Raw genomic sequence first — 21,434 nt, forward strand, 5'->3', positions numbered from 1 at the left:
AAGGACAGAACGGGAAATAAGGGCCCGAGGAAGACCTCCAGGATGGACGCTCCCTACGGGAGCTGCTGGTCCCGGCCGGCGCCGCCGTCTCACCCAGTAATTTACAGACATTCGTGTCCGGGGGCCGCGCCGCCGGAGAAGATGAGTCACCCTGGCGCGGCCCCGGGCGCCGACCCCCGCCCCGCCCCCGCCGCCCGAGCAGCGGCCCTCACGGCGCGAGACGCCGGATCTCGGGCGGACCAAGGCGCCCGGCCGAGGGGCAGGCCAGCGCTCGCCCCGCCCGGTGCGCCGAGCTCCGGGTCTCGCGCCCGCCGGGCAGCAATGGCGCCGACGCCCAGGCCGCCTCCCTGCCTCGGCCCCCGGCCCCAGGCCGCACCCTCCTGGGGCGCCAGGTCCCCGCGGGCGGCGGCGGCGGCGACTCCATGAGGGGCGTTGGGGTCCCGGGAGCACGGCGTCCCCGGCTCCCTCGCCCGCCCGCCCGGCTCTCTCCTCAGCTCCGGCCGCAGCCATTTTGGAGCGAGCGGAGACAAAGAGCCAGTCACTGCCGCCGCCCCCACCAGGTCCCGGCCACGGTCCCTGCCCGTCTCGTCCTCCTGCCCTCCGGCCTCTAGCCCGTCCGGCGGCCCGGACCCCCACGTCGACGACGGCCCAAGGGCGCCGAGCCCGCCGCCCGCTACCCACCCGCCCGCTGAGCCCCGGCCGCCCTCCTGCGCACCGGCCTCTGCCGTTCGCAGCCATTGGACGCGCCTTTTAGGCGAGCGCCGCGGCCAATCGTGGGGCGCCGGGCGGCCGGGCGGGGGGCACCGTGGCCAATGGCGAGGCGCCGGGCGGCGGGCGGGGGCGGGCGCGCCGCCGCGCCTGCGCAACGCGCCGCCGCCGCCCTCCCCCCCGCCCGGCCGCCCGCGCCCCCCGCCCGGCCGCCGCCCCCGCCCCGCCCGGCGCGCGCCGCCCCCCGCCCGCCCCCGCGGCCGCCCGCCCGCCCGCCCGCCCGCGCGGAGCCTCCTCCCCGCCCAGCGCCGGCCGAGCGGCGGCGGCGGCGGGCCGAGGAGGAAAGATGGCGGCGGGCTCGGATCTGCTGGACGAGGTCTTCTTCAACAGCGAGGTGGACGAGAAAGTGGTGAGCGACCTGGTGGGCTCGCTCGAGTCGCAGCTGGCGGCCAGCGCGGCCCACCACCACCACCTCGCGCCCCGCGCGCCCGAGGCGCGGGCCGCGGCCGCCGGCGCGCTCGGGAACCATGTCGGAGCCGGAGCCGTGCCGGCCGAGGGCGCGCCCGCAGCGGCGCCGGAGCCGCCCCCCGCAGGTAGAGCGCGGCGCGGCCTGAGCGCGGGCGGCCGCCGGCCGGGCCCGCGTCCTCACTGCGCTGCTTCGCTTGTCCCCGCAGGGCCCGCCGCGAAGCTGAGCGCGCTCGAGGCCGGCGCGAGCGCCGCGGCCGGCGCCGGGGCCGGGGCGGGCGCCGCGGCCGGGGCCTGTGCGCCGGGGGCAGCGGCCGCGCCCGAGCCCGCCGCCAAGCCCGCCGCCCGCAACGGCCCGCCCGGCGGCCCCGGCGCCGCGCAAACTTTGAATGGGAGCGCCGCGTTGGGGAACTCGCTCCGCGCCGCCGCCGCACCTGCTGTCAGCCTGCTCCACAACGGGCCCGCGCCCGCGCCGCCGCCGCCCAAGCCCGCCGCCGCCACTGTCATCCAGACGCCGCCCTTCCTCGGCGCCCCCCCCGCGCCCGCGCCCCGCGCCCCCTCGCCCCCCGCGCCCGCCGCGCCCGCCGCGCCCCCCGCGCCCGCCGCCGCTGCCCCGCCGCCGGCGCCGCCGGCCGCCGCCAGCCTGGCCCGGCCGCCCGGCCCCCCGGCCGGACCCCCGGTGGCCGCGCAGAACGGGGGCAGCGCCGCGCCCGCCCCCGCGCCCGCCCCCGCGCCCGCCCCGGCCCCAGCGCCCGTTTCTGCCCCGGCGCCCGCCGCCAACAGTCAGCCAGGGCCCGCCGCCGCGCCCGCGCAGGTGGCCAAGGCCGACTCGCCCAAGACTGCGCTGCAGCCGGCGCCCCCGCCGCCGCAGACCCTGGCGGCCAGCTGCCCGGCCGGCGCGGGGGCCGGTATGATCCTCGGGCCAACTATGCAAGGGGCTCTGCCCGCCGCCGCCGCCGCCGGCCTCCCACCGCCGGCCCCCGGTACCCCCACCGGGCTGCCCAAGGGCTCGACCAGCGCGGTGACCCAGAGCCTGCCCAGGACGCCCTCGGCCACCACCGGCGGGATCCGGGCCACGCTGACGCCCACGGTCCTCGCCCCACGCCTGCCGCAGCCGCCGCAGAACCCGACCAACATCCAGAACTTCCAGCTGCCCCCAGGTGAGTGGCCGCGCGGCCGGGCGAGTGCGTTCGTGCCCTGCAGCTGGGCGTCCAGGAAGTTGTCGGGCTGGCAGGACGCGGAGGTCATGGGCCCTGCGTGGGCCTGCTGCGAGCGGGGGTGCGCCTCTGCCCCGGCGCGGGACGGTCCTGGGCATGCGAGTGTGTGTGCGGGTGTGTGTGTGTGATGTGGCAGTAGGGGCCTCCTACCTGGTGCAGTGCTTGGCTCCAGCTTAGTTCTTTGCGTTGCAGAGCTTCTCTGCTAGGACTGCCAGTCCAGCGAGTGGGTCCTTTGCTCCCTTCCTGGCTCTGTGTGCCCCTGCCCAGTCCCCGCACGATGGAGAGCAGTAGCAGCTGGTGCTCCGGGGACAACTTACTGGGTTATTCAGCCTGGGCCCGTGGCTTTCCCATGCTTGGCACTTCCCTCTCTGATTTCTGGGATCAGGCATGTGGTCTGTGTCCTCATTGAACTCTCCTGCTCGTTTATTATGCTGGGCTGTGATTGGTGTCCCCTGCCGGTGGGCTAGGGACCCCCCCTTTCCTGGTGAGGTTAGCGGAGTGACGCCCCCTCCACGAGGCTGGGCAAGGCTGCACGGAAAGCTTTCGCTGCCCTGCTGACACCAGGATGGCAGAGTTCCCAGGTGAGCCTGGAGGAGTCGCGGGGCACACAGCCTTCCTGGTCGGAGCCCTTGCCTCACGCCTGCTCTGCAGCCTTGTTTCAGCACTCCTCGTAGGCACGGTGTCCTCACTTAGAGGATGCCGGTTACCTTAATTATTACCAGTGAAGTCAGCGGTGGGCACGTGCTCTCCCATCAGCGGGTCCCTCGGAGGTACAGACGGTGCAGGAGGACCGCGAGCCTCCTTTACCCCACGCTCCATCTCCCGTCATCTCGGCAGCTCTTTAGGTTCGCCAGCGAAAGGTCCCCCACGGCATTACGTGTCCCGCTGCTTTGTTTCGGTCTTCCTGGACAGCGAGAAACTCCAGCACTGGAGGCTCCCTGTCTTCTCTTCCATGCCCTCCGCCTCGCCTGCGCGGACTCGGAGCGCTCCTCCCCTGCTGTGTAGTAACGTGTGCCGCCGCACAGGAGTAGTAGAAACAGCACGTCCTGTGCCTGTGTCCCCCATGCTTTCGGAAAAGAACGGTTGGTCACCTTGAGAGGATTTCAGCGTCTTGGAAGGAAGGATTTGCTGTCAAAGTGCTGTGAGGTTTGGAGCCGTGGTGAAGTTTGGCAAGGACCTGATGTCACACGGGTGGGAGGAGGGGAGGTTCCAGCCAAGAGCAGCGTTTTGGGGTGGTTGTGGGAGCCCCCCTGCTGTGAGGGGGGTGTAAGTTACTTGAGATGTGCGGGCTGCCCCTTACAGCACAGTTTGTTTTTGAGTTTGTAGGAGGGTTTTATTAAAGGTTGTGTTTTGCTCATTATGTGTCTTTTGACCTTTTAGTGGAAGATATGTTTGATCTTCAGTAACGTTTAAAAAAGAGAATTCGGGGTTGTAGCACATTATGGAAAATGTCAAAATACTTTTTACCTACTTATTAAAATACCTCCTCATTGGTCCTCGGCACCTTCCTCGCTCCTAGCAAGGCCGGTTCCATGCGCTGCACTTTTGTTATTGAAAACTGGTGTGAGCTCCTCAGTAAATTTTGCGAGACTGGCGCGCTGTGCCTGGCTCCCAGGGCGGGGTGGAGGCCGTCGTCGTGTCCCCCATCCCCCTCCTCCGGCCTGCCCGGATGGTGCCTGTAGGTGTGGCTGTTTGGGGTTGACTGGATCCCCTTGGTCTGGGCCTCTGCGTAGGTGAAGCCTTCGCTACCTTATTTCTTCTGGGGGGAGGAAGCTGTGGTTTGGAAAGGGCACCTGTGTCATCTTCGTTGTGATTGACCCTGGACTCCCTCTCACCTCCTGTGCTAGCGGTGTGTTAGGGATGTCTGCATGTGACAAGTAGGCGACTCCTTGAAGAAAATCGTAGAAGCGCTGACTCTTTGCATGAGTTCTCACGAGTCTTTGCATTAGTCCCACGTGTGAGAGCAGAGAACAGCTCATGTTGACATTTGGGTGACAAATGCTGAGAGCTGTGCTTTAAAGGGGCCAAATGCTTTCTAGAAAATAAAAGATTCGCATTCATCTCTTCATGCTCCCCTCCCCCCACAGTTGATCTACTGATTGGGAGCGCTGATTAATTCCGCTCCTTCACCTTAATAACAGAAGAAGCACAAAAAGTATAGTTAAAATTACTACCAGTGCCCCACAGCAGAGTGCCTTCTTTTAAATAGCACAAATTAGTTCTTTAAATCAAAGTGACAGATTACGAATATTCTAGTTGCCTCGTATAATGGGTCAATCAGAAAATATTAAGTTCTGTTTGATGCTTCCTTTTCTCTGAAATTTTTCATCATAAAAATGTACAAAGTGGAGGTGGAACTAACTTGTAAAAATAACTGTTGCTTGGATGATAACTCATTCTTGTTAGTACTCAGGCATTAGGGGTGGGCAGGGTTTTCAAAGCTACACTTAGGTGTCAAGTGAAGTAACAGACTGTTGGCAGTTGGAGTGTGGGTGAGAGAGGCCTGCCCCTCCCGGTGCCTTCCCTCCCTGTAGGTCAGAGTCCGAGGGGGGAAACAGAGGGACAGAGGTTTCACCGAGTCCCTGAGGGCCAGTCAGGCCTTGCATGTTTCATCCTCACAGCCACCGTGAGCACGTGTTGAACTTGGTTTCAGTAAACTCAGTCTCGATATTCCTTGTCAGGACAGTTTTGTAAAGAGACGTTGATGTTATTGTAATTAATTTACTCACTTAAGGGTACCAGAGTTTCAATTTTATCTGCTGTGGGGAATATTAAGAACACATGAGCCTTCAGAGAGATTGTTGCAGCAAAGGCAGTGGACCCAAAACAGTGAAAAGCACTAGTTAGTTCTGTACACCTTAGAATAGTCGTAACATTATTATTATAGTTGAAAGGAGAGAAAAGTGATACGACACCAAAATTGGCGTGTGCGCAGATGGTTTCAAGAGATCTTTTGAGATAGGTGTTACGCTAGAGATGCTTATTTCTAAAGCTTATTTTTCTTGCATTTTCAGCAGTGTATGTCTGTCTGTTCTGCTTTCACAGAGAATTTGTTCTCCTGTGGGTCTAAGGTTTGGCTGAAGTGTCGGTTCTCATTCGGGATAGAACACCTTTCCTCCATACCTGGGCTTCGGGAATGTTTGCATGGGGCTGGTGGCTTAAGATGAACACTCTTGAGGCTGCTGAGGTCTAGGGCAGGGGTTCCCGTCCTTGGTGAATAGAATTATTGGATGGTGGGGAAAGGGGAAAAAGAGTCCAGGGTAGCAGACTGTGCTGTGTGGGCCGGGTTGAGTTCTGGGAAGGCTGGTCCTGAGCCGGGTGGCAGCCCCAGAGTTTTGGGCTCTGGACGTCTGGTGGCCGACTTTGGCAGAAGTGCTTTGGCACGAGGGATGTTCTTAGAAGTTTAGATTTTGTTACTTGAGGGCACTCTTGACCTGGGACAGAATATGTGGTTCTTTGGAGTCTCAGTTTCCCCAGGTGGAAAGTGAGCTTGACCATTTTGTGAAGCACTGTGAAATTGCGTTGGGAGGAGCGGTACGCACCACTGTCAGGTAGCGTTTAGTCACACGCTGTCTCAGCTCCATTATGTTTCTCACTGGTTTCCAAGCAGTATGTTGCTGTAGATGTAGCAAAGTCTAAAACACAGTTTTCTTCCCGTCAGCACCATGCCCAGATTGGACAGGTTCTCAGTGACCAGGGAGCCTGGTGTGGTGGCCAGCTCTGGTTCTGTGAGAAAGTTGCTGAGGTTGTCAGCACAGGTGGGCCATAGACCTGGGGCACATGTCCTGGAAGCCATGGGGGGACAAGGGGGTGCAGCTGTCTGCAGAGAGAGTGGACGTGGGCAGGGGGCTCACTTTAGGCCAAAGGCCTTCACTGAGTTTTTCTCTTGACATCCTTAGATAACAGTGACATTTGAAAAAACAAAAACCAAAAAACTTTTGGGGAGCTGTACCCGGCCAGCACTGGGCATCTCTGCTTAGCGTAGCAGAGGTGGTGTCTCTGAGTTTGCTTCCACACCGCCAGCTTGGAGGCGAGGCCCGTGGCGGGCAAGCAGGCGGTCGCTCTTCCTTTTTCTCTGTCCCACCTTGGACCCTGGCTGTCCGCATTGTCTTCAGGGTGGACGTAGCCGTCTTGGTGACGTGGATGGATCAGGACGATGTTGCACACGTAGGTGGGTGTCTTTCGGAGCTGGTGGTTCTCACGTTTTAGCAACAGCCAGGAAAGGGGTTCCTCAGGCCCCTCCGGGGTGTCTCTTCTCACTGCGCTCCAGGGCAGTGGGTCCCGCCCTTGTGGCGGAATCACCAGAGTTAGAAGAGACAACTTTCTGAGTACCACTGCATGAGGGGTGCGTCCTTATTTGCGAGGGCTCTGGAAGGAAGCAGTTGGGAAAGTGGTCTCCTGGCTAGGGGGCGGCTGTCGCGCCCCCCCCAGCCTGTGGGGTGGAGCCTGGGCTCTGGCCGCTGCCCCCCCCTGCCCCCCGCAGTGGTGTTTGATCGGAACTGGAGCGGCTCGGTTCAGACCCCGCCCTGGGGGGAAGCGGCTCAGTGGAAGGAGCAGCGGCGCACCTGTCTGTTTCCTTGAAGTCGTAATGAGATGCCGGTGGTTCCTGACATGCTTCCCGAGCCCGTTTCAGTGTAAATGTAAGCTTTCCTCATCTTAAATGATACCTTTTAAGAAAGCTTTTTCATAAATCACTAGTCGTATGTGAGTTGATCAAAACATAATTAAAACCGTTTTTGAAAATCTTGAAGCAGAGATTTTGAAGGACTCTGGAGAAACTTGCCTGAGATTTGGGGTAATTTGCATAGGTCTCAGAAGCACTTTTCCTTGTCTTCGTGTTGATAGCAAGCAGGAGACTCAGATTTTCTTGATTGTCCTGATTGATTCAGTCACCGTTCAGAGCTCTCACCTCTGAAATTTGTCTCAGGCTGGAGGTCGGCAGCCTTTTATTTAATCAGGCCTTTGATAGTAAATAAAACAGTCGAACTAAGTAAGAAAACCAAAGGACAGGGGAGCTGTTTGCAGCAGGACCCTCTGCCCTGGGTGCTGTGCGCCTGGCGGGTGACTGAACTGTGTTGTTTCCTGCTGGGCCTGAGGGGACCCTGGCTCCTGGCCTGTAAGTTACAAACGCACGCACTTCAGAGCTTCTTTCTTGGAATAATTGCTCTTTAATAACGCTCTGTGAAGTAGAGCAAGTGCTATAAAGTCATGACTGAAAATTGGAAACTTTATATTTCTAGGGTAGGGCTATGCACGCTTTGAATAAGAAATTTTGAAATTTAAAAAATAAACGTATTTATTTTTGGCTGCGTTGGGTCTTCGTTGCTTCGCGCGGGCTTTCTCTAGTTGCGGCGAGCGGGGGCTACTCTTTTGCGGTGCATGGGCTTCTCATTGTGGTGGCTTCTCGTTGCGGAGCATGGGCTCTAGGCACGCGGGCTTCAGTAGTTGCAGCACGTGGGCTCAGTTGTTGTGGCTCACGGGCTCTAGAGCGCAGGCTCAGTATTTGTGGCGCACAGCCTTAGTTGCTCCGCAGCATGTGGAATCTTCCCGGACCAGGGCTCGAACCCGTGTCCCCTGCACTGGCAGGTGGATTCTTAACCACTGCGCCACCAGGGAAGTCTTAAAAATTTTGAATTTTATATATCCTCGAATAGCTACACCAAGGAATTAAAACCTTTAGTAAACAAAGAGATACAAAATATGTCCACAATTTAGATTCCTCCCCCGCCCCCATTTGAGAAGTGCATAGACGTCGCCCCTGTTTGTCCGGCTTCCTTGTCCGGCTGCCTGCCTGTCCGTGCTGCTGCATGGGCGTGGATGGAGGCCGTGGATGGAGGCCGTGGATGGAGGCCGGGGGAGCTCCTCACCCTCCTGGCGTGGGCATCGTGAGCGGGGCTTGAAGCAGGGCCTGTGAGTGCAGAGCCCCTCTGCAGCCCTGTGAAGCTGAGTTGGACTTTTGTCCTTCCCTCCTGAAGTTAGAGCCTGGATGGGAACTTTCTGCCTCTTCCACATGGCCTGGGAGGAAGGGACATGCACGCTGATTTTGAGCCCAAACTCGGGAGACGTGTGACCAGGTGAAGGGGAGGATGCAGGAGATCTGCGCTGACACTGGGGAACTAGTATCTTCCAGGGCTTGTTTCCGAATGTTCTCTAGCTCCAGAGGTTGGGGAAATCCTAAAACGGTTCTTACGACCGTATCAAATTGGATGTCATATTTTAGAACTTAGGGGCAAGCGGTAAGAAGGTTCTAGCTCTCAAGTGACTTGTTTTGGGGGGGTGGTCAGTGGTCTGAGTAGACACCAAGTGGACAGGGCGGGACTCTAGTAGCCAGGAGATCTAAGCCCTCCTCCCCAGTGCTGGGCGCGGCCTGCCAGGTGTGTGTTCGCTGATCGGAGTGGCAGGTGTTGGCTGGACACTCCACAGAGGGCAGAGAGGCCTGTGGGGTCAGCGAGGAGCCTGTGAGCTTCGGGGAGGGAGAGGGCAGCGCACACCGCTCACACGGCCATGTCTCAGCATCACGGGGAGAAGGCGAGAAGGCAGCTTCTCCACTCCGAGACTTTGTGCTGAAGTATGTGGACAGCTGCTCAGGAAAGGAGTTTAAAGGAGTTTTTTACACCTCTCACAGGGGAGCTCACCTTCATAAGGTTTATGCAGACGGACGCTGGGTGGTAGTGAGCCCAGCACATGAGAGACAGGCCTGATGCATGCCTGTTTGATCTGTAAAGATGCTGTGAAATAGTAGCATCTTAAGTATCACGACACTTATTTGAAGAATTAAAAAGGAAAGCATTCTTGATTGATTTTCAAAATGTAACTGTGTTATTAAAATCATTGGTCACTTGAAAATGACTCCTTTCCTCACCTGTTTTTTCTGATCATAAAATTAGATTTATTCCTTTAGGAAGTTTGGAAAGAGGGGCCCTGTGGCCCGCCTTCTGCGTGAGTTTGGAGTGCAGCTCCCACCCCTCAGTGATCTTTGAAGTTCCCTTTGTCCGCCTGGTCCCCCACTGCCTCGGGCCAACGCTTCGTCGCAGGCCCCTGTGACAGGCTGCTGTGCTGCTGTGCACTGGTCTGTCATGAATGACCCTTAGGTGGCTGTCCTGGTGTCCACTCTGTGTGCGTCTGCTGGGCTGAGCACTTCCAGGTCTTTGATAAAGACTGTCTTCTGAAGAGCTCGACCATTTACGCTTTTGAAACCATGGTTTTTAGAAACGTGGCCAAAATACGACTCTTTAGAAATCGATAGCGTTCTAAAGACTTCTTTAGACAGTTGTATCTAGTTTTACGTCACTTTTTTTTAACCAAGTGAGGTTAATTAAACCACCTTGATTGGTGGAAGTGTTGACGGAGAGGGCGGCCCGATCCCACTCATGCTTTCCAGGTGTGGACTGAGCCAGTGAGCCAGGCTGCTGTGGTGCCGGGGTCCAAGCTGGGGGCCCCCAGTTCCACAGAGCCCCTGCTGTCAGGGTGCTTCGTCGTGCTGGGCAGCAGGCAGCGAACAAACAAGCGGAGCCTCGGAAGGGTTTCTCACCCTAAGTTGATGGAGGAGTGGACGAGGGACCAGCAGGCGCCGCTGGCCGGGAAGGCCTTCCGAGCAGGCAAATGAGACCCGGGTGATGAGAAAGGAGCCACATGCCGCCCGGGACCTGGGTTCAGGCAGAGGAGGGAGCCAGTGCAGGAGCCTGAGGGCAGGTCAGGGAGAGGCTCCTGGGCCGGAGTGGGCTAGCGGGGGTGGGGGGAGCCACGGGGGATGGGTGGGGGCTGGCTGGCTGAAGAGCCGTGTAGCCAGGTGTGCTGGGGGTTTGAGTTTATTCCAGGTGCGCTGGGAAGGCTTTGGAGGGTTTTCGGCAGCGCAGCAGTAGAATCTGAACTGCGTTGTGAGAGCACTTTGTGTCTGTGGCCTGTGGAATGCAGGGGTGAGGTGGCCGGGGCAGGACGGGCAGCGTCCAGGCGGGGGCAGAGAGCCGGGCCTGGGGTGCCGGCGTAGGGTGGAGCGCTGTGGACTTGCTGATAGGCTCAAGGCCAGGGAGTCCCAGAGGGACTGAGATTCGGGACCACAATGACACGGGAGAAGGTGGAACGTTCCCTGGGTGGGCAGTGAGGGTGGGGACAGATGTGTGTGTTTGGACACGTTAAGTTTGAGATGCGTATTCCCAGAGGAAACATCAGAGGTGGGTAGTTAAATATAAGGCAGGAGCTTGCGAGAGAGGTTGGAAGAGGTCAGAATTTGGGAGTCGTGGCATTCGATGGGATGTTTGGTTGTGGACGGTCACCCCCAAGGGAGCCTCAGCGTAGACCCAGCGAGTGAGGGCTGCCTCCTGGGAGAAGGTGGGGAGTGGGCAGCCCCCTGCTGGGGCGGAGTTGGGGCGGGCAGAGGGTCAGCAGGAAAGGGTGGCCCTGAATGCTGCCAGCTCTTTGGGGAAGAAAGACATGGGGCACTTGTTTTAAGAGTGTTTTGTGATGTCGGACGTTTGTCATTGAGGGAGCGCCATCCCCTGGCCTCTTTGCCGTTTTATTTATGAAAATGGCTTAGAATGAACATCATTACTTTCGACACGGTGCGTGAGTTGATGAACTCAGGTGATTTGCAGTCCTCGACTTCCTGCCATGTGCAGATGGAGGGATGCAGGGGTCTGTAGGTTTCTGGAGCCGGTCGGTCCTGTGAAGATGACCTCCCCTGATGAAGATGCTGAGACTGGAGGTGAGTGGCTTTTCAGGGACCCGGCGGCCAGTTACCGAGGGGCTGGGCCCAGAGAGAGGCCGGCCGGCTGGGCCTCCAGGGTGCCTGCTCCTTCCTGTGCACCCCTCATGGCTGTGCCGACTTGAAACAGCTGATGCACAGGGACCAGGCTTTTCACGGGGAAAATCCATATGGCGAGAGGCTGTTCCCAGGGTGAGTGTGCCCGCCACCCGTTCTGGAGACGCAGGTGCGGGAGGGCGTGGAGTGCCCGGGCCGCGGGCTTCTCGGGGTGGCAGCAACTGTGCTCTGCGGTCCCGGCTTGGAAAGGCCCCTCACTGCGCCCGCGGGCTCTTCTCTGCACGGGCCGCAGGTGCTCCAGTCGAGGCCACCTTGCCGGCTGGAAAGGGTGAGCGGTCACGAGGCACCCTGGCCTTGAGGCCCGGGACCTTTCTCCTGATGGCAGAGGCCGTGGGCTCCTTCAGCCTGTGTCCGGGGGCTGTCTTGGTGGGCAGTCAGCAGCCCTGCTCGTGGCCCCGCAGGCCAGGGCAGTGGTTTGAGAGCTGGGCACTCGTCGGTCAGCAAGCACTAACTGAGCACCAGGTTCAGGTCCGACCTTGTGCTGAAGCAGTGTGGTCCTGTCCTCAGGGAGTGCCTTTCTGATGGGGTCGTGTTGCTGAACCACTGTAGGTCAGTGCGTGAGGGCAGGAGTGGGCCGAGTGTTGTGTCATTTCTGAGATGCAGTGTCATTAGTCAGTCCCTCCCCTGGTGTAATTTCTCAAAATAGAGGTTCTGTCTGTTATATTCAGTTCTGGAGACGCCAGAGTTTTCTCTGCTGCTTTGGACTGATTAGATAACAAGTCAGGGCTGGTGCCACTTAGTTATGTGTTTGGCAGTTTAAGAAACTCAGTTCAGAATGCTCACTTTGGAAGTCCTCGGGTGATGTAGTAAAGATAGCCTACAGCTGGGCCACAGGGAGGCAGGCAGAGAGCCCTGAGCCAGAGCTTGTCAGTGATCGTGCGGGTCCAGGCAAGGCTCCTGGCCGCTCTGGGCCTCGGTGCCTGGCCTGGGCCCTCGTGGACTGACCCCTGCTTCCCTTGCACGCTGAGCAGTTGGGAAACCGCTGCCTGGTGCCGCCTAGCGTCCTGGTCCTGGAGCTGTGGGGGCTTTGCAAACATGCCTCCGCGGGGGGCTCTGAGGCTGCGCTTGGGGGTGCTGTTGGCTTGGCGACCTTGGGGCCGCCAGCGGAGTCTCCTGGTGTGGGTGTGGGTTGCCGACCCGCTGGGGACCTGCTTCCCTAGAGACGAGTGTTGTGTCTCCGGTCTAGCCTTAGCAGGGTGGGACAGGTGAGTGCAGGGATGCGTGGGCACGGGCAGAGCAGGCGGAGAGTATCTGGGCTCCATTCTCCGGGTCAGCACGGCCGGATGGCAGGAGTACATCGTGTGCAGGAAGCAGGTGGGGTGGGGCCCGGTGTGAGCCCACTTTCGAGGCCGTGCAGGGACACCACTCGGATCTGTGTTCCTACCTGTGTTGTGCCGTGTGTTCCTTCACGCGCGGGCTTTCTCTAGTGCGCTGAGCAGGGGCTACTCTTCATTGCGGTGCGCGGGCTTCTCATTGCGGTGGCTCCTCTTGTTGCGGAGCACGGGTTCTAGCTGTGTGGGCTTCAGTAGTTGTGGCACGTGGGCTCAGTAGTTGTGGCACGCGGGCTGTAGAGCACAGGCTCAGTAGTTGTGGCATGTGGGCTCAGTAGTTGTGGCTCACGGGCTCTAGAGTGCAGGCTCAGTAGTTGTGGCATGTGGACTCAGTAGTTGTGGCTCGTGGGCTCTAGAGCACGGGCTCAGTAGTTGTGGCGCCCGGGCTTAGTTGCTCCGTGGCATGTGGGATCTTCCCGGACCAGAACTCGAACCTGTGTCCCCTGCATTGGCAGGCGGGTTCTTAGCCACTGCGCCACCAGGGAAGTCCATGCCTGCCTTCTTCCTCATCAGTCAGCACCCGGGTCACAGCCGTACGTCACGGCTGCTCTTCGTTTTGCCGAGAACATCGCTCTCTGGACGCTTCTGCCCGTCATCAGGCGCCAGCCCCTGCGCTGCTCCTGGACCCTGGCATCTGTGGCCCCCAAGGCAGAGCAGGCCCTTCCTCAGGACTGCATGTCTCGCGTGTCTCTCACTGAGGCCTGTCTCCGTGGGTCCCAGCAGCGGGGCAGGTGGCTCTGAGCCCGTACAGGTGGGGCTTCCTGTGGGTTACCAGTTGGTTTTGACTGTGGTCTCGTCAGCAAAGCAGGGGACACCTGAGGGCAGGGAGCGTGGCTTGTGTGTCGCTCCTCTTTGACCTCAGCATCAGCGTGGCGCTTGCGTGGCGTACGTGCTCGCCGCTGAGTCAAGGAGGCCTGGGGGTGTTTGTGGTCTGTCTGCTCAGTAGACAGGCCGGGACTTCAGGAAGCCGTTGGTGGAGACCAGTGGAGGACAGGATAAGTGTGTTTGGATCTGAGATGTGTAGACGTGAATTAGTCATGGTCTCTGGTGATGTAACAGTTTAATAAGCACCTGTGACACCCCTGGCAGCAGAGCTGGGTCCCTGCACACCTCCCACGTGACTGTCTGGCCCCCACCTCTCCGGCCGCGGCAGCCATTGTCCCCCCTCGTGGCCACCACACCCTCGTTTCCCCTTCCTACCTGCTCGTGGCGTCTTCCTGAAGGTTGCTGAACCGTGTGTCTGGTTTTGCCATAACTTTGTAGAGAGAGCCGTGCTGTGGGCCGTCTTCTGCGACCTCGGCTCCTCAGGCGTCGCGGTGCAGGAGTCGTCCTCCTGTAGGGCGGGCGGTCCTTTGTCACCTGGGGACCCCACAGCTTCTTCAGCCCCGCTCACCTTGCTGGGGTGTCCAGTGGGGGAGCAGGGGGCACAGTCCTGTCGTGGGAGGAGTCGCCAGCCCAGGAAGTGCTGCCCCTTCCCAGCGATGTGTGGGGTATGCTGAGCACAGGCCGGCTCTTTGCTTACGGAAACTCACGTACTTGCTTCTAGACGCTTGAGTTTGGGTTGTCCACTAGATGCCCAAGTGAGTGTCGGTGGTACTTGAGATGTGCGTCAAATTCAGAAGTGGGTTCAGGGCTGGGGACCTGGAAGGGAGGGTCCCTGAAAGAGGGATGGTACTTTAAACCAGGGGGTCGGTGTGCTCGCCTGGTTTGGGGGACGGGTAGGATAGCCAGGGAGGAAAGAAGCGCCCACAGATGTGTTCTGAGACCTTCTGACGCCTGGAGGCGGAACAGGTGGATCAGCAAAGGATGCTGCAGAGGAGATGGGGGAAGAAGGGTGCCCTCGGGGCGGGACGGGGAGGCAGGTGTGGGGTCAGGAGTGTGTCAAGGAGATGAGTGTCTTCACTTGGCAGGGAGGTGAAGACGGAGCTGCCCTTGGGTTGGGCCCTGGAGGCTGGTGACTGGAACGGGCCAGCCTGGGGGAAGGTGAGAAGGGCCCTTGGGGTGTCAGGACAGTGCTTGGGGACTGTCGGTGGGGCACATGCAAGTGGAGTCTCAGTCTCTTTGGTTGTTTCTGGGCTTGTTTCTGAAAGATGGGAGATTTTAGAGCACGGCTCTCCAGTGGAAATGTGACGTGAGCCACTCAGGAAGTTCAGTTTCCAGTAGCAGTTAAAAAGGACAAAAAACATGAGCGTACGACAAGATGAAAGTAATAATTTTAACATATTTTGGCCCACTGTATCACGTCGGGCTGTTACCCGTGTCCAAGTCACCCTGAGCTGTTGGTGCGCCTGCGGACTCAGCACAGCCCCTCCTGGGGCTCGAGGTGGCTCCTGGACGTGTACCTGGGGACGGAGAGTGCAGCGGGGGAAGGAGGGTGTGTGGTCAGGCCCTGGAGGAGGTCGCTGGGGGCTGGGCACTGAGCCAGAGGGCACTGAGCCGGAGGGCGGTGTGGGGGCAGGCTGAGGACGGTGCGGAGCCGGCCCTTGGGGTGGGGAAGCGTGTCAGGAGCTGCAGTGCCGCCGGCAGCGTGGGCGGAGTGGGGAGGGCTGTGCAGGAGGCAGGTGGGAGGGGCTGGACTGGATGGGGGGGGCCCTGCCTCCTTCCCTGGGGGCGGCAGGGAGGGGGGCCACGTGCGCTGTGGCCTGCCTGCAGCAAAGCACTGGGTCACCGGGAGAAATCGGGCAGTGGGAGCGCCCAGAGTCGTCCAGGGTGGCCGCGGGGCTGACGGGTTAGTGATTGCTCAGCGGCAGCCTTTTTGAGAGTGAAAGGAGGACACGGATAACAGAGTTCAGCCAGGAGGGGGAAACCATTGCTCTGGGTGGGTCAGCCCCATGGGGCTGGGGGGTGCAGCCCGCGGCGGGAAGAGGCCACGCTGGCTGGCGCTTGGGGTCCCCCGTGCCCACCCCACCTCGCTGCCCGGGGGCTGACATCCTGCTGGAGCCGTTCTCCAGGAGCTTCCAGGGGGAGGCTGTGGCGAGCACGCCTGTCTCTGCCTGGGGGCCCTGACACACTGGGCCCCAGCCGCACGGAGGGCCTGGACCTTCAGCCCAGCGTTGCCATCTCCGTGCCGGTTGCAGGACCTCGGGTCTCCTGCGGTGGGTGCCCCCCGGCCCTGCCGTCGAGCCTGTGCCCCTGGACGCTCCAGTTCTCCAGGTTGAGGACAGTGTGCTGCTGTTTCTGTGGGCACTTTGCCCCTTCTTGGTAATTTCGCGCCTGTGCTCTCTTTGAAATTCCTTTTACTTTGTCGGGAGCACGGTGTCGTGTCTGCGTGGTTTGCTCTTGTGCGTTCTCCCCGGTTGTGGGTGCCCCGTCTCCCCAGCTCTCTCGAGTTGCTTTGTGAGAAAGGAAGCCTTCTGATCCTTGGCACGCAGGACAGCGATTGGCCCGTAGCAGGTGTGCACGCCCCTGTCCTGTAGGAGCCGTTCCTGAAGTGTCTGGTGGTCCTGGCTTGTCTGAGCACGGCATGAACAGGGAGGGGGTCATGCTCGTGCCTTGGCGCCCCTCGTCTCTGGGTGATCGGGTGGGACTAGGCGGGACTTCTTGATGCCAGAACGTTCTCAGTGTCTTAGGAAAGGATAATCCGGCTCTGAGTTTTTCCTGCTTAAAACCTGGACACGTGGCTGCTGTGCTACCCAGACTCCCCCAGTTCCCGTTCGTGGTCCCTGCAGCAGGCACCCTCCTCCCCGAGCCCTTGGGGGCAGTGCTGGGCAGACCCCTTCCTGCCCCTCCTCCTGGAGTCTGCTTTTCCTCCTTCAGTCCTTGGTTCTTAGTTTCCTGACCAGGGATCGGACCCAAGTCCATGGCAGTGGAAGCCCGCATCCTAACCTCTGGACTGCCAGGGAATTCCTGGAATCTCCCGTCCTTCTATTCTCTCCTTCTCTTGGGGGCTTGGGACCACTTAGGTTCATTTATTCTCGGTTTAGTGGGTCTTGGTGGGGGAAGAGATTGTTCCACCGGTCAGACAGCCACCCAGAGGCTGCTTCTCAGGGGGGTTTGGGGGCACCTCCCTGGACTCTCCAAGTACTAGTAAAAGCAGATTAAAAAAAATATATTTATTTACTTATTTATCTTTGGCTGCATTGGGTCTTAGTTGTGGCGTGTGGGATATTTTGTTGTGACGCGAGCTCTTCATTGTGGTGGGCAGGCTTCTCTCCCGTTGTGGCGTGCGGGCTCAGTAGTTGCAGCTCGCGGGCTCTCTAGTTGAGGCACTAGGGCTCAGTTGCCCCTAAGCATGTGAGATCTTAGTTCCCCGACCAGTGATCGAGCCCGTGTCCCCTGCATTGGAAGGCGGATTCTTAACCACTAGACCACCAGGGAAGTCCCCAAAGCAGATTTTTTTTTTTTTTTGCGGTACGCGGGCCTCTCACTGCTGTGGCCTCTCCCGTTGTGGAACACAGGCTCCGGACGCACAGGCTCAGCAGCCATGGCTCACGGGCCCAGCTGCTCCACGGCATGCGGGATCCTCCTGGACCAGGACACAAACCCGCGTCCCCTGCATCGGCAGGCGGACTCCCAACCACTGCACCACCAGGGAAGCCCCAAAGCAGATTTTTTTAAAGACAATTTTTTTAAGAGCATTTTTAGTTTCACAACAAGTTAAGAGAAAAGTATAGAGATTTCCTATGTGCCCCCAGCCCCCACACATACATAACCTCCCCCATTACCCGCACCCTCCACCAGATGGTGCATTTATTACAACCGATGAACCTGCATTGACACCTCATCATCGCTCAGGTCCATAGTTTACATCAGGGCTCACTCTTGGGGTTGTACATTCTGTGGGTTTGGACAAATGTATAATGACATGTATCCACCGTTGCAGTATCGCACAGAGTAGTTTTACTACCCTCAGAATCCTCTGTGCTTCACCTGTTCATCCCTCCCTCCCCCAGCCCCTGGCACCCACTCATCTTTTCACTGTCTCCATCGTCTTTTCCAGAGTGTCATAGAGTTGGAATCATACGGTATCGTAGTTTTTTCTGACTGTCCTCTTTCACTTAGTAATATACACTTATGGTTCCACCATGTCTTTTCATGGCTTGATAGTTCATTTCCTTTTATCACTGAATAACATTCCACTGTCTGGGCATACTGCAGTTTATTTATCCATTCACCTGCTGAAGGACATCTTGGTTGCTTCCAAGTTTTGACAGTTGTGAATAAAGCTGCTTCAGACATCTGTGCGCAAGTTTCTGTGTGGACCTGAGTTTTCAGCTCCTTTGGATAAATACCAAGGAGCAGAGTTGCTGCATCATATGGTAAGAGTATGTTTAGTTTTGTAAGAAACTGTCAAACTGTCTTCCAAGGTGGCTGCAGCGTTTCACATCCCCACCAGCCGTGAATGAGCGTTCCCGTGGCTCCACATCCTCACCAGCGTTTGGTGTTGTCGGTGTTCTGGATTTTGGCCATTCTGAGAGTGACGTAGTGGTATCTCATTGTTTTAATTTGCACTTCCCTGGTGACATATGACGGGAAGCATCTTTTCATGTGCTTATTTGCCATCTGTATATCTTCTTTGCTGAGATACCTGTTTAGGTCTTTGGCCCAGTTCCAGTTGGGTTGTTTGTTTTCTTACTGAGTTTTGAGAGTTCTTTGTATATTTTGGTTAACAGTCCGTTATCAGATGTGTCTTTTGCAAATATTTTCTCCCAGTCTGTGGCTTGTCTTCTCATTCTCTTGAAGTTGTCTGTTGTAGTACAGATGTTTTTAGTTTTAATGAAGTTCAGCCTATCAATTTTCTCTTTTATGGATCGTGCCTTTTTTTTAAAATTTATTTTAAAATTTATTTATTTATTTATGGCTGTGTTGGGTCTTCGTTTCTGTGTGAGGGCTTTCTCCAGCTGTGGCAAGCGGGGGCCACTCCTCATCGCGGTGCGCGGGCCTCTCACCATCGCTGCCTCTCTTGTTCTCTGCGGAGCACAGGCTCCAGACGCGCAGGCTCAGTAATTGTGGCTCACGGGCCCAGCCGCTCCGCGGCATGTGGGGTCTTCCCAGATCAGGGCCCGAACCCGTGTCCCCCGCATTGGCAGGCAGACTCTCAACCACTGCGCCACCAGGGAAGCCCTGGACCGTGCCTTTGGTGTTGTCTCTGAAAAGGCGTCACCAGGCCCAAGTCGTCTAGGTTTTCTCCTCTGTTGTCTTCTTGGAGTTGTATACTTTGCACTTTGCATTTAGGTCTATGATGCATTTTGAGTTAATTCCCGTGAAGGGTGTAAGGTCTGTGTCTAGATTCATCTTCTGCTTGTGGACGGGTGTCCAGTGGTTCCAGCACCATTTGCTGAAGAGACTGTCTTTGCTCCATTGTATTGCTTTTGGCCCTTTGTCCAAGATCAGTTGACGGTATTCGTGTGGGTCTATTTCTGGGCTGTCTGTTCTGTTCCATTGATCTATGTGTCTCTTCTTTCCGCAGTAGCACACTGTCTTCATTACTATAGCTTTTTTTTTTTTTTTTTGCGGTATGCGGGCCTCTCACTGCTGTGGCCTCTCCCGTTGCGGAGCACAGGCTCTGGACATGCAGGCTCAGCGGCCATGGCTCACGGGCCCAGCCGCTCCACGGCATGTAGGATCCTCCCGGACCGGGGCACGAACCCGTGTCCCCTGCATCGGCAGGCGGACCCCCGACCACTGTGCCACCAGGGAAGCCCTACTGTAGCTTTTCAGGAAGTCTTGAAGTTGGGTAGTCAGCCCTCCTACTTTGTTCTTCTCCTTCAATATTGTGTTGACCATTCTGGGTCTTTCGCCCCCTCTCCGTGTGAACTTTAGAATCAGTGTGTTGATACTCATGAAATAATGTGCTGGGATTTTGATTGGGAATGTGTTGAATCTACAGATCAAGTTGGGAAGAACTGACATCTTGACAGTATTGAGTCTTTCTATCCATGAACATGGAATATCTCTTCATTGATTTAGTTCTCCTTTGATTTAATTCATCACTGTATGTATTATGTTAGATTTATATCTAAGTATTTCACTTTTTGGGTGCTAATGTAAGTAGTATTGTCTTTTTAATTTGAAGTTCCATTTATCCATTGTTGATTTATAGGAAAGCAGTTGAATTTTTTTTTTTCTTGGTTGCGCCCCACGACACGTGAGATCTTAGTTCCTCGACCAGGGATAGAACCTGTGCCCCCTGCAGTGGAAGCGTGGAGTCTTAACCACTGGACTGCCAGGGAAGTCCCGCAGTTGAATTTTATATATTAACCTTGTATCCTGCAACCTTGCTATAGCCGTTTATTAGTTCCAGGAGTTGTTTGTTTGTTGCCAGTTCTTTTGGATTTTCTGCATAGGTGATCATATGATCTATGAACAAAGACAGTTTTATTTCTTCTTTTCCAATCTGCGTACCTTTTATTTCCTTTCCTTTTCTTGCACTGGTCAGGAGGACTTCCGGTTGAAAGCAGTGGTGAGAGGGAACGTTCTTGCCTTGTACCAGGTCTTAGTGGGAAAGCTTTGAGCTTCTCATCATGAAGTATGATGTTAGCTGTTGGTTTTTTGTAGATTATCAAGTTGAAGAACTTCATTTCTGTTCCTTTATTGAGAGTTTTGATCACGAATGGGGGTATTTGGGGAAGAGTCATCGGGGAGCAGCCTCCCTGGGACGCTGGAGGAGCCCTCCTGGCAGGGAAAGCCTGAGGGAGACTCCTGCCCTGTCCAGGCCTCGGGATGGACTGTCACTCTTCTCAGTCCCCGAGTGAGTCCAGGGTTCTGAGAAGAGCATTTCTGGAACTGGACCCCCCAAGGGCAAGCCCCCTCCTTGGCCTAGGGTTTAGGTGACAAGCGCCAGTGTCGCTGCCCAGGGGACCTGGCCCTGCCCGAGCCCCCGGGGGCTTTCGGGACTTTCAGGGGTGATTTTTGGTGCTTGCGTTAGAAGGCACCCCTCCCCAACCAGGGGTGCCCTGCTCTGGGGAGGGGTGGGCTGGTGGCCACACCCTGTGGGTGGGGAAGAGGGAAGCGCCTGCTGGGTGGACGTGGTGGTGGGGGCAGGGGCCGAGCCTTGGTGGAGGGTGTGAGGTGGGAGGAATAGTGGGTCTGGGGGCGCCCCGGGGAGCATTGGCCTGGGTGACACCTGTTCATCAGGCAGCCCCTGTGCCTGAATGTCCTGGTGAGGGCTTCTGGGTGCTGTGTTGAGATGGTAGATCTCTGGCTCCCCTGGCCGTGTCGTTTTCCGTATGATCGGAGTTTGACAGCAGACATGTATGTTCACCACGCTCTCACCATGGAAACCAGGGGTCACTTTTCCTGTGGCAAAGCCTGGCGTGTTCCAGAGCAGGTTCGAGCCTTTGGGCTTGGCTGTGGTGTGAGTGCTGCCTTCACAGCAGGGGGAAGGGCTGGCGTCTCAGCGTCGTGGGCAGGCGCCCCTTGTGAGATTCTACCCCCCACTGGTAGGCCAGGTTCTAAAGTGAGGCTGTGCCTCTGAAGGTCTCCCTGAGTGTAGTTGCAGACCAAGAATCCACCGAAGACATTGTCCTGTTTTGCTCGGTTAGGGTTTTCTCTTTCCTTGCACATGAACTTACAATTTCCTTTGCAGGTTTAGGGTTCCCGTTCTAGGGGCAGGAAAGTAAGGCGAACACAGTGGGTCTTCCCTGTGTAATCTCTAGACTCTCAGCCCTGCTGGGGAGGAGTGTGAAAATCCAGTAGCTTTAGGGGAAGCCCACACTCGCAGTGCCTGCTCACTCTTGGGGCAGGCCTCCTCTCCAGAGCGGGTGGCATCTCAGGGCTGGGGCACAGGCTGCTGGGTGGCCTCCCGAGGAGACAGGGCGTCGGCCCGCCCGCCCTGGGATGGCAGGCACTGGATGCAGAGTCCCGGGAAGCGAAAGTGCGTCCCACTCGCAGTGACACTGAAGTCACCGTCCTAAAAGCAAAGAGTAAACGTAGAAAGCAGGTGGCGATCTTTCT

General features: G+C 57.8%; 1 protein-coding gene across 1 annotated transcript in view; it reads left to right on the forward strand.

Moving 5' to 3' along the window:
- Positions 1-1,046: 1,046 nt before the first annotated feature.
- TAF4 (TATA-box binding protein associated factor 4) overlaps positions 1,047-21,434 on the forward strand; it is a 71,536-nt gene continuing 51,148 nt past the window's right edge. Inside the window, exon 1 of the mRNA XM_060033316.1 lies at positions 1,047-2,333. Within this exon, the coding sequence (XP_059889299.1) occupies positions 1,055-2,333 (1,279 nt within the window). The 5' untranslated portion in view covers positions 1,047-1,054. The remainder of the gene's footprint in view (positions 2,334-21,434) is intronic.

The sequence above is a fragment of the Delphinus delphis genome, chromosome 15, assembly GCF_949987515.2.
Source record: "Delphinus delphis chromosome 15, mDelDel1.2, whole genome shotgun sequence".
NCBI classification, from domain to species: domain Eukaryota; kingdom Metazoa; phylum Chordata; class Mammalia; order Artiodactyla; family Delphinidae; genus Delphinus; species Delphinus delphis.